Genomic DNA, 13900 nt, shown 5'->3' with positions numbered 1-13900 from the left:
CAAGTAAATTGACCGACAGGTAAATTCTCCAATTCTGGTCAGTTTCCCTGCAAATAAGACTGAAACCAGCACTCCAACTATAGATACATGTTTACAAGCTTGACTATGTCAAATATGTTAATAAAAACTGTTGTTACTTTAAGCTCGAGGTGTCTCTCTTAGCTTACCATGAAGTTTGTAATACCAGTGATACAAATAACAAAACACAAAAATTATGTTGAAAAACAATTTTATATTCTGATTTTAATAAGGTTTTAACAAAAATAAGGGCTTTCGAAATAATTACTAATTTCAGATACATGTTAAGTTTGAAGAAATATAGCGGCCTAATGGTGACCTGGCTCTTATTCTTGTGAAACTTAAGGAAGGATAGTAGCTTTTTGATGAATATAGATTTATCATTTTAGCTTTTTTAGGTATCTACATCAAATTGAAACTAAAAAAATAGGCAACTTCAAAATCAATAAATTTCTGTGACAACTGAAAACTTTGATTTGCTACACGGAATTTCAGAGTAAGAATTCTTTTTACATGATTTCACCTACTAAATGAGATGTTTGGAAAAGCTTTATGGATTCAAACAAAAATGCATGCTTGAGGTCTGATATGGCAGTTAAAGGTTTAAGAATCACAAAGTTAAAATGGTATGATAAGAAATATGTGAGGAAAACAAATGTTGAATAACTAACAATGGAATAAAAGATTTTAAAAAACCCAGAAGAAGTATGTAGTTGAAAAGCTAAAGATATTTAAAAAAAAAAAAAACTTTCTCTGAAAATTACATTTACAGCAGTCGATATATTATAACTATAATCCTTACATAAAATTGATATATTCATCAAAAATGTGGAGAAAATTCATGAAAAAAAGTGGAAAGAAAATGTAGAAATTGAAGTGTAACATATACATATGTATTTTGTGTAGTATAAGTGTAAAAATAATTTGAATATATTTACAATATATTATAAGGTAGTATAAAAAAAGTAAAAATATTGCATGGTGGTGTTTTAGTGCAAGTAAACTTTACTCCTTATATTTACTGACAAACATTCATTCAGACTCTTCAGTAAAATGTCACCCCAGGTCCAAAATATACAGTCAATGTAGATGCATAACCATTAATTAGAAATTTTTTACCAGTATTCAAACTAACTATTAATTGGAAAACTTTACCAGTATTCAAATGTACCATTAGATTGAAAATATACCAGTATTCAAAATTACTAGAAAATTTACCAGTGTTAAAATGTACCATTAACTGGAAAAATACACCAGTATTCAAACTTACTAGAGAATTTACCAGTGTTTGAATGTACCATTAACTGGAAAATATATCAGTATTCAAACTTACTAGAGAATTTACCAGTGTTTGAATGTACCATTAACTGGAAAATATATCAGTATTCAAACTTACTAAAGAATTTACCAGTGTTTGAATGTACCATTAACTGAAAAATATATCAGTATTCAAACTTACTAGAGAATTTTATTTCTTGCAAATTCTAATCATATAAATAAAACAAATATTAAGTGCCATGATCATGCCACACCTTTCTTGTTATAAGACAATAAGTGTATGAGCGTGCAAGCAACATGTGAATACAGCACACACTCAAAAACAAATGGCCAAACTACTGGTTGAAAGTTTGTTTTAAGTAAAATATTCAAATTTATTGAAGGCTAATGAAATTTGGGTCTATAATTGAATTTTTCCTGGCCATTAGAAATATCCCATTTTCAGATAAAAATACGTTTACTGGATAGAATAGATGAATTAATTACTGACAATGGAACATTAACTGATATACATAGAAATATATGGTTATGTGCGATCATAGACATGGAGGGAGTTGAATTTAACAAGGATCCGCTATTGATAACCAAACTTAATATTGTGCCATACTGAATAAGGACCCAGTCTTGATAACCAAGATTAGACTGAGCCTTTTTTAATAATGACCCAGTCTTGATAACCAAGACTATAAATGTAGACTGAGCCTTATTTAATAACGACCCAGTCTTGATAACCAGGATTATAATGAACCTTCTGTTTTAATATCATTGTTTTGGCTACTTTCAGTTCGGTTTAAGAAGTTTTTAACCATTTTTTCTCATGAATATGAATAATACTTATGGCAATGTTACAAAAAAAAAAAATATTGTTCGCTTATGAAAGTGTTAAATCGTGAAATAAGAAGAAACCACACTAGATGATATTGATATAGTTATATAAACAAATGTATTGTTTTATAATACAACCAATCCTGAGATTTTTGATAAAATTGATAGAAATAAGAGTGTTTAGGCCACTTCAAATTCCTTTTCTGTTCTTCGGGGTCTTGATAATTAAATGGCCACTTGAATCATGTGAAAGATGTTTTGTTTAAAATTTCAAAACTTAAAAATTTGGAACTAAAAGCTGTTGAACAGTGGAAGTACTTTTGGATTTAAATTAGTCTTTATCACGAAGAAATAAGAAGAAAAATCTTTAACAGGTGTTCTCGAAAAAACAGAAAATTAAATTGGTGTGGCCTAAGCAGATTTTATACAATGGTTTGACATATTCACTCTCAAAATATCCAGCTTCATATAATCAATAATAATAATAAACAGTAAATATACAAATTTATATAATATACAACATATATGTACAGTATTGGAATGCTTGAAACAATAAAAAGCTTTAAAAAGTTTAGAAATAACAATGATATACAGACAATATATATATACACAATTGATAGAAATCATTTACAAATGTAAAGTTTATGAATAAAGTACAAGCTGTGTGGATCTTTCTTTATCATGTAAAAAAGATTTCACGACCAACAATCATGTAAAAATAAACCTTCAGTTATTATCTCAAATTACCCTTTTTTAACCCTTTTAAAGTTGTTTGGGTTTTTGTAAGTTTTTGGGTTTTGTAATTTTAAACCTTAAAGATTGATTATAAGAAACCCAACTCCCTTTAATATACAAAAAAGGGATATTCGGTAAACAATGAAAAATCGATTAATAAAGATTAATAAAAAGATATAAAACATCATATAATAATAATAATAATACATCTTCCGATTACAAGAGTAAGTTCAACTCCTTCAATTGAGGCAACTCGGACCCTTGTCTCAAAGAGGCGATGCATATAATGTAAGTCGAAAGATAAAAAGAATTACAAACATTTTCAGGGACGTCTTAACTGCATTATAGGCCCCTGGGCAATGTTGTGCATTGGGGCCTATACCTACACAATCACTCACAGGTATAAAATGTGAAAGGTTGATCAAATTTATTGACAGCAATTAGCAACATACATAGCATACAAGCTTAGCATGGGGCCCATATGCCTGTGGAGCCCCCGATCAATTGCCCAATATGCCCTTGCATTAAGACAGCCCTGAACATTTTGCTAAAAAATGTTTGCCAGTGCTCAGTGTTAATAATATCTGGGTGCTTACCTCAAAAATCTGTAGGCCCAACTCTTTTGTTTTTAATTTGCATATCTTAATTATATATAAAGAAATTATTTAAGGTACCTTTCACAGGAATGACAGATCTGCTAAAAATAAGTTTCTAACAAATCAGTCCGGAATAAAAACCCAAACAACCAGCCAGGAATAAGAACCCTGACATCTCAATGCAATATTGCAATCTCAAGATTTCAGAAACTCTAAACTAATACAAAAGATTTTTCTCTTCACGAAAGAATTAATTATTCACGATTGCTATAGATGTATGAAAACCTTGTATTCTCAACTCAGCAGATGATATACAGTACCATGGGATAGTACCAGAATTCATGCAATTAACATTAGCTCTCAATTTTTGGCCATTGTTGGGTTATAAATTATTCTTAAAATTTCTAACAATCATCAGAACATGAATATAAATGTCTTGATATCACTAACAATATGTACAAATAACTAGATCCCAATTATAATTAACGGCAAAAAGAAATTTCAGAGTTCTTTTGCAAAACTGGCAGTTTTCCTTCAGTAAACCCAAAGCAAAATATCTTTATATAAATTATTTTTAAACAATATTTAATTTCTTCTTTCACAAATAAATATTATTCAACATATTTAAGATAACTGTAAGGAATATTCAAACAGTTTGGAAACAATGGAGGCAAGAAATAATGAGGACCAATTTCCCAAAAATCGTGAAAAAGAGTGCCTCTTTTCAATGAGTTTTGAAATTATTAGGTAGGGGGACCCCAAGGGTCAGAAAAAAGAATTGATATCAACGTTTCCGCCCGGGATATACTCCACAGACCACCATTTCAGGTCGAAATTTTGTCACTGGAGCCCGCAACCTCATGATCCGTCACTGAATGGAGGTCTGGAAAGTGTTACAGGGATGGACTGAGAAGGTTCCTGCAAGTATGGTAGGCTTGGATGGCCATAAAGATGTTTATATTCTCACATGGTTTGAGGGCCGTTTTTAGTCTTGAATATATCTCATTTTTGTTGAATTGTTACAACTGTCCCACACTAAATTTGTGCATAAGCTAGTAACATCGGGACATACTCTAGAAAGCACCGTCATAGTCCGTTTTTCAAAGTTTTCCTCGTACCCAGGGGTAGAGGGAGCGCTGGACCCACCCAGTCCTTCTCTGAAATGCTAATATGTTACAAAAGAAATATTGTGGATTAAAACATGTAAAGTATAATAAAACTATGTCATAAACAATCTCTAATACCATATAAATTAACTTCAATAGACAGGAATTACAGGTACAAATGCATTATGAATAAAATAAGGCGGTGGGGTGAGGCTTGGTGATCAAGGCTGCCGAGAAAGGGAATGTCATGAGTCTTCGATAACTGTCTGTTCTATAATATGAGCATCTGCTGATATTTTCCTGAAATGAACATCACGAGAATAAATTCACTGTACAATGAATGTTTGTTGATTGATTATACAATGTCAGTGTTCTGTCTTCCAATTTTTATTGTTTTTGGGTGTAGTGGTATCCGCCGACATATCCTATTGGGTCCTTTAAATTCAAGCCTTAATTCATGGTAAATAATAGTTGCCAATAAAAAACGTGCCTGTTTTAATTCATTTCTTAACCTCAACATAAACTTACAGCCATTTTAGACATGTGATGGATCCTTAATTTTTACACTTTATTTTTGATCCATCGGAAAACCAGAGATACCCAAGAAAGTAAAAACAGTCTGTTCCAGCAAATACTAAGTGCTGCCTGTTGTTTCTAGTTGCTTCCAAAATTACTTGCAACTAATTGTACCCAGTCATATGCTCGGTCTACTTTAGGCTTAACTGGATATTATCTCCTGTGGTGGACCGATGACTGGAGGTCACGGGTTCGACCCCGGTGTTGGCCGAGAAAGTTCATTGGGATCTTCGGCGTGGTGCAAGACAGAGGGCCTGGCAAGGACAGCTGTCTATCTAGTTATTCAGATGGGGTGAAAAAATGAGGTCCCGTGGACAAGTTGACGTGCACGTAAATGATCCTTTATCAGTTGGAACTCGATATAAGAGTAGGCTGTAGCGCAAAATTTCCCTCATTGCACACTGCATGGCGTATGCCCGTCTTCATTAGCCGTGTCGGAGCAAGACAGTAGACTGTTAAACCCCATTTCATTTCATTTCTTTTGTGGTAGGTCTGAATATTAAAATCAGTGATGAGAGCTTGTGGTATTAATTACAAATGGAGTAACAAACCACAATATGCTAATAATAACAAATTCATATTTTACATTTGAATGGAGTAACAAACCACCACAATATGCTAATAATAACATATTCATATTTTACCTTTTAACTATATGATGAAATGATTCGGGAGCTGAGTAAGATCGACCACTACGCTGAAATTCTTCCTTCGTCATGTTCTCTTTATCTCTGTAAGGATTTCGGAAGGAACGGTTTTTCAGCACACTCTTTACAAATATCTGCAAAACGGAGGCAAATCATAGAATGAAATTGAGTACTAATATCAGCAAAACTGGGGAGATGAATTAAAAGATGAGATTAAGTACAAATAATAAATAAAAAGTTTCATGAAAAAAGGCGTGTTTTTTTCCATTATAAGTGGAAAATGCATCATAATTTCAACCACAAATAGAAACAGATGATTTTTCTTTAAAATTCCAAATTAAAGGGACAGTATATAGAAATATACAGGGTCAGATTTAGTCTAGCAATAGGTATAGCAGGTCATTAGTATAGGGCCCACCGGTTTCTGGAGGCCCACTAAAACACCACTTATTTCATTATATAATATATTCAAACCATAAGGGCCCCTGTACAATAAGTATATGGCTGGCCATAAAAAAAACTATAAAAAACTTAGGCTGCCTGTCTACAGGTAGTTCCACTTGAGAACAAAAACTGCCTAAGCTAGTTAACCAACATTTTAAGTATGCATCCATTCAATGAAATTGAAAAGTTTTATTTGCTCTTTGTGTGTATGACAGATGTGAAATGGAGTAGAACCACATTACTAATTGTTGGATATGGCGGCCATTCAGTGCAGAGATCTATTCTCGAAGTATAAAGTAGATGGATCTCTGTGTGCAGAATGGGACCCAGAAACATGCCAACTTTTCTATTAATCTGGGTGCCAACTGATGAGTTCGACCGAGAGCCTATAAATAGGTAAATTTGGCCTGGCAATATAGCTGATGATGTTAATCTTAATGTTATTTTGTTTTTAATATAAAAGTTATTTAATGACTTACAAGTGTATCAAGTTTAGGCACATGTTTAACAACATTCATTATTTCTTCTTCTGTTACAGTAATTAATATACAATTCTCTTCTTCTGAAGGTAGACTTATCTGTCCTTCTCTTGTTACCCATGGATGCTCCTTAAAAGACAAATTTTAAAAATGTATTCTTTTAGTTAAATGAAACTAGGTCTAACATATAATGGGGTTGCATTTCTATTCACAAAAATTCTTCACAAAGACTGGGCTGGTTTTTGGCACATTTGACCAATTTCCACAATACATTGAACTAGATAACCCAGACACCAAAACAAAATTTAGTGATACAGTGGTGATTGATGAGGTGGGTGTGGCATGTTTTCAAGAAAGATATATTCTACATCAACTTAAAAAGATATTAACACTTTCACCAAGGAATTAAATGTAACAAGAAGATTCTAGTCATCAACAATCCACATGGCTACAATAGACAGTTTCTGTGTTATTGGTAACAAATAACCAAATACTACAACATGTTATATAGACTAAGATTATAGGACTGGTATTTTGGTAACATGTTATATTTTCATAAGATTGTAGCAAATACTAGAGTGGTATACATTTTATATCATGTCATATTGTTTGTCCTCTCATAAAACCATTGCTTCATACCAAATTTGAAATCACAGCAAATAAACCAGGTATCAATGTGCTATGTATGTAAAAAAAATTGGATAACGGTAAACACTTTGCCTATATTTTAGAGGGACATTTTCTGAAAAAATGATCTGTCCCTTGCTTCTGGATCTGAATACATTTAAGTTTGAAAAAAATATACTGGAATTTATTTCCCTGATTACATATAAATTCCTGCCTTTACTTCATTGATTACACATAATTATATATATATTAAGTTCTTACCTTTATTTCTGGTAAAGTAATTCTTGTTGATGGATTTTTATCTAACATTCTTACTATTAACTTCTTCACTGAATCAGATACTTCGATACTGTAAAAAATATAATCACATTCATTTACAAATCATTAAGATCAATTCTGTTAAGCGGGGATTGTGTTAGATTTAATTTACTTCACACTAAGCGAAGTTATGAGTGTTTGAAGTTTTGACAAGAAAGTTTTGATTGTCAAATACCATTTGCTATGATAATAAACAAAATCTTGATTATCTATTTAAATATTAAATTATATATGGCCCGTGTTATGTGTGTTTGAAGTTTTGACAAGAAAGTCTTGATTGCCAAATACCATTTGTTATGATAACAAACAAAATTTTAAATGTTAAATTATATTTGGCTCCTGTTCTAATCCATTCACTTTCAAGGCCATCCAATAGCCTAGAGAGTTGATTATGTTCTAATCCATTTAATATCAAGGCCATCCAATAGTCTAGAGAGTTGATTATTTTCTAATCCATTCAATATCAAGGCCATCCAATAGTCTAGAGAGTTGATTATGTTCTAATCCATTCAATATCAAGGCCATCCAATAGTCTAGAGAGTTGATTATGGTCTTGTAATGTAATTAAATGCCTAATTAATAAATTGAAGCCCAAATGGGCACATTTAGATCTTACATAATGCATTGTCTGAGTATATTATAATTGTTTCAGTGGCATTTAATAATTGGAAATACATATAGGACATAATTATTTTTATTCTGTATGTCTACTGTTCATTTCTGAGCTACACTTCGACTAAGCTTATCTTGTATTTATCACTGATTGATAATGACTAAAGTAGAAGCCTAGTCCAATAATCATTGATCAGAAATAAATAGTATAGACTAGAATTGTGAAGCCATTTAACAGGAGATAAACTACTAAAAACTAGATAGTGAAGCAGGTGGAATGAATCTGTGTAAAATCTGTTCAGTTTTGTCCTATTTATTTCCAGTTTAGTTATTAAACTCCATGGAATTGTGTACTGTGTGCATAAGAATTAACAGAACAATAGCAAGTAAACATTGATATGGTGATTTTATAGAGCAATAGCTAGCAGACACTGACAAGGTTAATTTAGAGAACAATAGCTAGCAGACAATGGCATGGGAAATTTTATTTTTTCTGTTGATAAGGATGATTTTGAGGAGGCAATAGATGACCCATTTAACCTTGGCGGAATACATCTTTCAAACAAAAAGTTATAGGTTGAGACTTACCTGTCAGGGAATTTGACAGGATCTTTGAGTATTTTTTTATGAAGACCTAGAATATATTCTTCCTTAAAAGGCACCTGAAAAAATAATAATGGTCTTTGAAAATTTTACATTTAAGTAAAATTTGGGGAACCAATCTTGATCTTACCATTTTAAACATTAAAAAAAAAAAGCAGCTCACATTCTGGTTTATAGTTTCAATCATTCTAGCCTAAATTGTCTTCATTTAGATTGGCTTGCTTTATTTGATAAGTTTTCGACATTTGAGATAACAATTAAACCACAATGAAATTGTCCACTTTGCTGCTGATCAAAAGGTCACACCCTCAAATTAATTAGAACTAATTTTCAACTATTATGAAATAAAGTAATTATTATTATTATTATTAGAGCTTTCTTGTCTGACTACCAACTGAATTATTTAACCTCTAGCAGATTTCAATAATTTATACTTACATTAGCATATATAAAACAATATAGAGTTATTCCCATAGCCCAGATATCTAACGCCTGAAATTACACAAGAAAAGGTCAATTATTTCAGATATTGTACAGTACGATAAAGTCAACATACATAATTCCAATAAGAATAGTTGTCTTGGGCAACAATCAAAATGCACGTTCTGTAAAATTTAACAAAATTAAAATGCCATGACTTCTGAACAATTTTGAAAGGAGTAGATTATTTTAGTTGACCACCAGAAGTCAGTCAGTTGCACTTATAGACAAAGTTTTAAATGATAGTTGCTGGATAATCCCCATATACAGTCTGGTAGTTAAGTGCTATTGCATTGCAATTGGTTGGTAACAGATCGAATCTGTCAAGAACATTAACTGTGAAGTTACCAGCAAGTTATATCCAATTGAAATAATGAACAGCTGATTCCAATCATGAATCGCCCAATGGTCCAAATCAAAATTTATCACCCGTTAATACTTTGGCAATTTTCCAAAGAATGTCCCTGTCCAGTTTCATCCAGCTCTGATCGCATTTGGCCAAGAAATAAGACTTTAAATGAACTGTCCACAAGTAAAGAAAGGGTGAACACAAACGACTCTTAGACACTGTTGGGGTGTCCTTCATCACCACAGGCTATTAACCAAATGACCGATGGGGAGAGAGAGAGAGAGAAATGGGGTTTAACATCCACTCGACACAAACTAGGTCATTTCGGGACTAACACATGGTTCAATTTTATTTCAATAATTCGCTTGTGCGTAGAGGTCTTTAGCAGTGGGAGGAAACCGAAGGACCCGGAGAAAACCCACGAGGTTGGAGAGGTGACCCTACTCCTTGTCACGTATAACCAGAGAGAGAGAGAGAGAAATGGGGTTTAACGTCCACTCGACACAAACTAGGTCATTTCGGGACTAACATATGGTTTAATTTTATTTCAATAATTCGCTTGTGCGTAGGGGTCTTTAGCAGTGGGACGAAACCGGAGGACCCGGAGAAAACCCACGAGGTTGGACAGGCGACCCTACTCCTTGTCACGTACAACCGGGGATTCGAAACCACGCCAGTCGACTCAATGACAGACTTTATGATACAGCGCGCGCATGCTAACCTTCAGCCATCCAACCCCCCACGTACAACCAGGGATTCAAAACTACGCCAATTGACTCAATAACAGACCTTATGATACAGCACACACATGCTAACCATTCGGCCATCCAACCCCCCATGACCGATGGAGGATGTATCTGTTTTAAACATAACCAATGAACTTACCTTTCCTCCATACTTCTCTCTGTCATCTAAAATAGAAAAAAAAATAATCTCTCTATTAAAACAACAAAACGTGATTGTTGATGATTGTGATAAGAAGATTATGAAACTGTTTTATTGTAATTCTGTTGACTATTACAACAATATCGTAATCCAACTAAATCATGTGTGGAATAATCTGCAATCACCAGATATTCTAATCAGAATAACGTGCTTTGTAAATTTTAAGTCGGATTAATATTGTCGCTTTAAAAAACACGCAAATATAGTAATGCACTATTCAATACTACAGGGGAGCCACGGTGGCTAAGTGGGTAAGATGATGGGTCGGTAGTCTGGAGGTCGCGTGTTTAATCCTTGAATTTTCCGAGAAAGTTCACTAGGACTTTCTGGCGTGGTTTCCCCTTGTCAGTGGTGCAGGACAGAGGACCTGACAAGGTCAGCTGTCTAGTCATTCAGATGGGATGAAAAACCGAGATCCTGTGTATACATTGGCATGCATGTAAAATATCCCTTGGCAGTTGGAATTCAATATAAGAGTAGGCCATAGGGCCACTGACCGGGCAAAATTTCCCTCATAGCACACTGTATGGAGTATGCCAATCTTCATTAGCGGAGTCGAAGCAGACCAGTAGGACGTTAAACCCCATTTCATTTCATTTTATTTCCAATATTACAGGGATGTTGTGTACCATAAATAATTATGTCATATGTAGAGTTTAGCAAGAGGGACATCAAATTTTGGCAGTTACGGTAAGGCAACAAAGAGGCATGCGCTGGAATAGCCTCACATGCTCGGTTGAGTACAAGGCCCCCAGTGACATTTTCAACCAGGAGCCCAATGCAAGCTTACATTGCTATTTCTATACAATTCATGAAGAAATATTTTACACACGAAGAAATATTTTACACACGTATCTCACATCAAGCTCATAATAAAAAATAATAAAAATAACATCACATGTCAATTATTAAGACATGTGATATTTGACACAGACAATATATTCATGAGATTTTTTATTAATATTGATGCTAAAAGCAGTTTTTATTCCGACAACATAATATTCTAAGTCGATGGATTGAGGCAGGTGGATTATTTGTCTGATTAATTTTAAACGTGGCTTTTATTTTTCATAAATTTAGTAGTTAGCTTAATTATTTCTTGATGAGACAGTTCGCTCCATAATATCTGGTTTTCTTACTAATATCAGATGTATGGTATAATAAGGCATACCTCTTAGAGTTTCTGGTGCCATGAATGCAGGTGTACCAACAGTGTTAGAAAGGAAGGCATCTCCACCACTAAATTCATTACTAACACCAAAATCAGCAATCTGAAATCAAAACCAACCATTAATATTCTATGCTAACATCTTAATACAAATTTGCCATCCTTATCAGACAAATTGATATGTCTATATTACCAAATCTAACACAAATATTTAGCCGGTAAAAAAATTATTTTGGGACCTTCCCAAATTTTAACACTTGCGGCCAAAGAAATAAACGGTGGATAAATCTAAAACCAACCACCTGCCCATCTGTGCCGACGAAGTAAGAAAATATTAGTAAGGGGATTTTGATGAGAGTTTAGAACTAAATAACAGAGAGAGAGAGAAATGGGGTTTAAAGTCCACTTGACACAAACTAGGTCATTTTGGGACTAACATATGGTTCAATTTTATTTCCATAATTCGCTTGCGCGTAGGGGTCTTTACCAGTGGGAGGAAACCGGAGGACCTGGAGAAAACCCACGAGGTTGGACAGGCGACCCTACTCCTTGTCACGTACAACTGGGGAATCGAAACCACGCCAGTTGACTCAATGACAGACTTTATGATACAGCGCGCACGTGCTAACCATTCAGCCATCCAACCCCTCAACTAAATAACAGACATTAAATTTAAAATTTTCTCTCCGCAGTGTCGTCCAACAAACCCACCCAATTCTGTGGGTTATTCAGTTGGATGAAAAAATGATATAATTTTTTTTTGACAGTCCCTTAGCAGTGTAAACCAAACATATGAAAAGTGACATCAGGTGTTCTAGAATATTTGTAAAAGAGAAGGGGACATTGATCCTCTTGATTTGTGGTGAAAGAGTTAATCCAAGACATCATTAAAGTAAAAACGTAAAACATATGGGTATGTGTACAGGAATCCAAACAGAAAAGCAACTATTTATAACATATAGGTTGTCAGGTAAAAAACATATACCCATCAGTTGTCCAAATAGTTATAAGGTAAGCAATTCATAAAAGTTTAAAATTAAAGCCTTTAACATGCTAGCAAGATTACATAAATAAGGGGGATAATTCTGAAGTTATTACGGTGCATCGTAACAACATTACAGACTGGTGAGGAAAAGAAGGACTTAAATCTCATTTCATTTCACTTTTACAAGATAGATAACCAACAGAAGGTAATGTTAATACTTGCAGCATATAAAGTTCAAACAAGATTTCATTAAAATGGGAAATAACTCTGGAAATTATTATTGGAAATCAATGAAAATCAATACAGTTCTTCCTGTCAATTGCATACATCAGAAAGATGGGTTAATAATGGCCACCTATAAAGTGGTAACAAGATTTTATCACAGAGGGACATTAATAGCTGTGAAGGTGATTATTAAAATTCAATAGGATTTGACAGGCGAAAGGTCATAGGTGACAACATGGTATGACTACATTTAAATTTTGGTGTTTAAAAAGATCAATCTTGTTTAAACACAACAGTTCCTTTATATTTCTTTCTTGTCTTTGATGCAGGACTTAGGGCTTACAATGGAGAACATTTGCGTTTACATAAAAGAATCCCACACAGTTGAATTTGAAATAAAAATAGGCCGTAGTGCAGCTGTCCGTGCAATATTTCCCTAATAGCACACAGCATACCTGTAGGCCTGTCTGCATTAGCCGAGTCAGTGCAAAAAAGATGAACGATTTTTTTCATTCAGTTCTATATCAAAGCTGTTCCATGAAAAAAATGAACATTTCCTTTTCCATGTTTCATAAAGGAAATTATACGAAAAACTATTATCATCCACACAGAACAACCAAAATAATTAAATTAGGATGAATCAGATAATAATTGTCTAACCTTGATGTGTCCATCATCTCCCAGCAGTAAATTTGACGGCTTGATATCACGATGAATGATTTTTTGATGATGTACTGAAATAATAAAAAAAAAATAAACACATACATCAAAGACGCAGTTATCATCATTTATTATCAATTATTTCTGGAGACAAATAACATAAAAAAAAACTTGTAGATTTAGAACCTGTTATCAAATCTACTTATACCCCTGTATCCGTTCGT

At 33.5% G+C, this 13900-nt stretch overlaps 1 protein-coding gene across 3 annotated transcripts in view; it reads right to left on the bottom strand.

Annotated features, from left to right (window-relative positions):
• Nucleotides 1–212: 212 nt before the first annotated feature.
• LOC126824224 (calcium/calmodulin-dependent protein kinase kinase 1) overlaps nucleotides 213–13900 on the bottom strand; it is an 88252-nt gene continuing 74564 nt past the window's right edge. For all 3 annotated transcript variants that reach the window (XM_050553411.2, XM_050553413.1, XM_050553410.2), the window contains 9 exons: nucleotides 13677–13750; nucleotides 11810–11909; nucleotides 10579–10604; nucleotides 9303–9356; nucleotides 8850–8923; nucleotides 7593–7680; nucleotides 6705–6833; nucleotides 5779–5915; nucleotides 213–4858 (listed from right to left, as the gene is read on the bottom strand). In XM_050553411.2, the coding sequence (XP_050409368.1) occupies nucleotides 4804–4858; nucleotides 5779–5915; nucleotides 6705–6833; nucleotides 7593–7680; nucleotides 8850–8923; nucleotides 9303–9356; nucleotides 10579–10604; nucleotides 11810–11909; nucleotides 13677–13750 (737 nt within the window). In that variant the 3' untranslated portion in view covers nucleotides 213–4803. The remainder of the gene's footprint in view (nucleotides 4859–5778; nucleotides 5916–6704; nucleotides 6834–7592; nucleotides 7681–8849; nucleotides 8924–9302; nucleotides 9357–10578; nucleotides 10605–11809; nucleotides 11910–13676; nucleotides 13751–13900) is intronic.

This window comes from Patella vulgata, chromosome 6, assembly GCF_932274485.2.
Source record: "Patella vulgata chromosome 6, xgPatVulg1.2, whole genome shotgun sequence".
In the NCBI taxonomy this organism is placed as follows: domain Eukaryota; kingdom Metazoa; phylum Mollusca; class Gastropoda; family Patellidae; genus Patella; species Patella vulgata.
The sequence above is the reverse complement of the archived record's forward strand: the minus strand, read 5'-3'. Positions and strand labels throughout refer to the sequence as shown.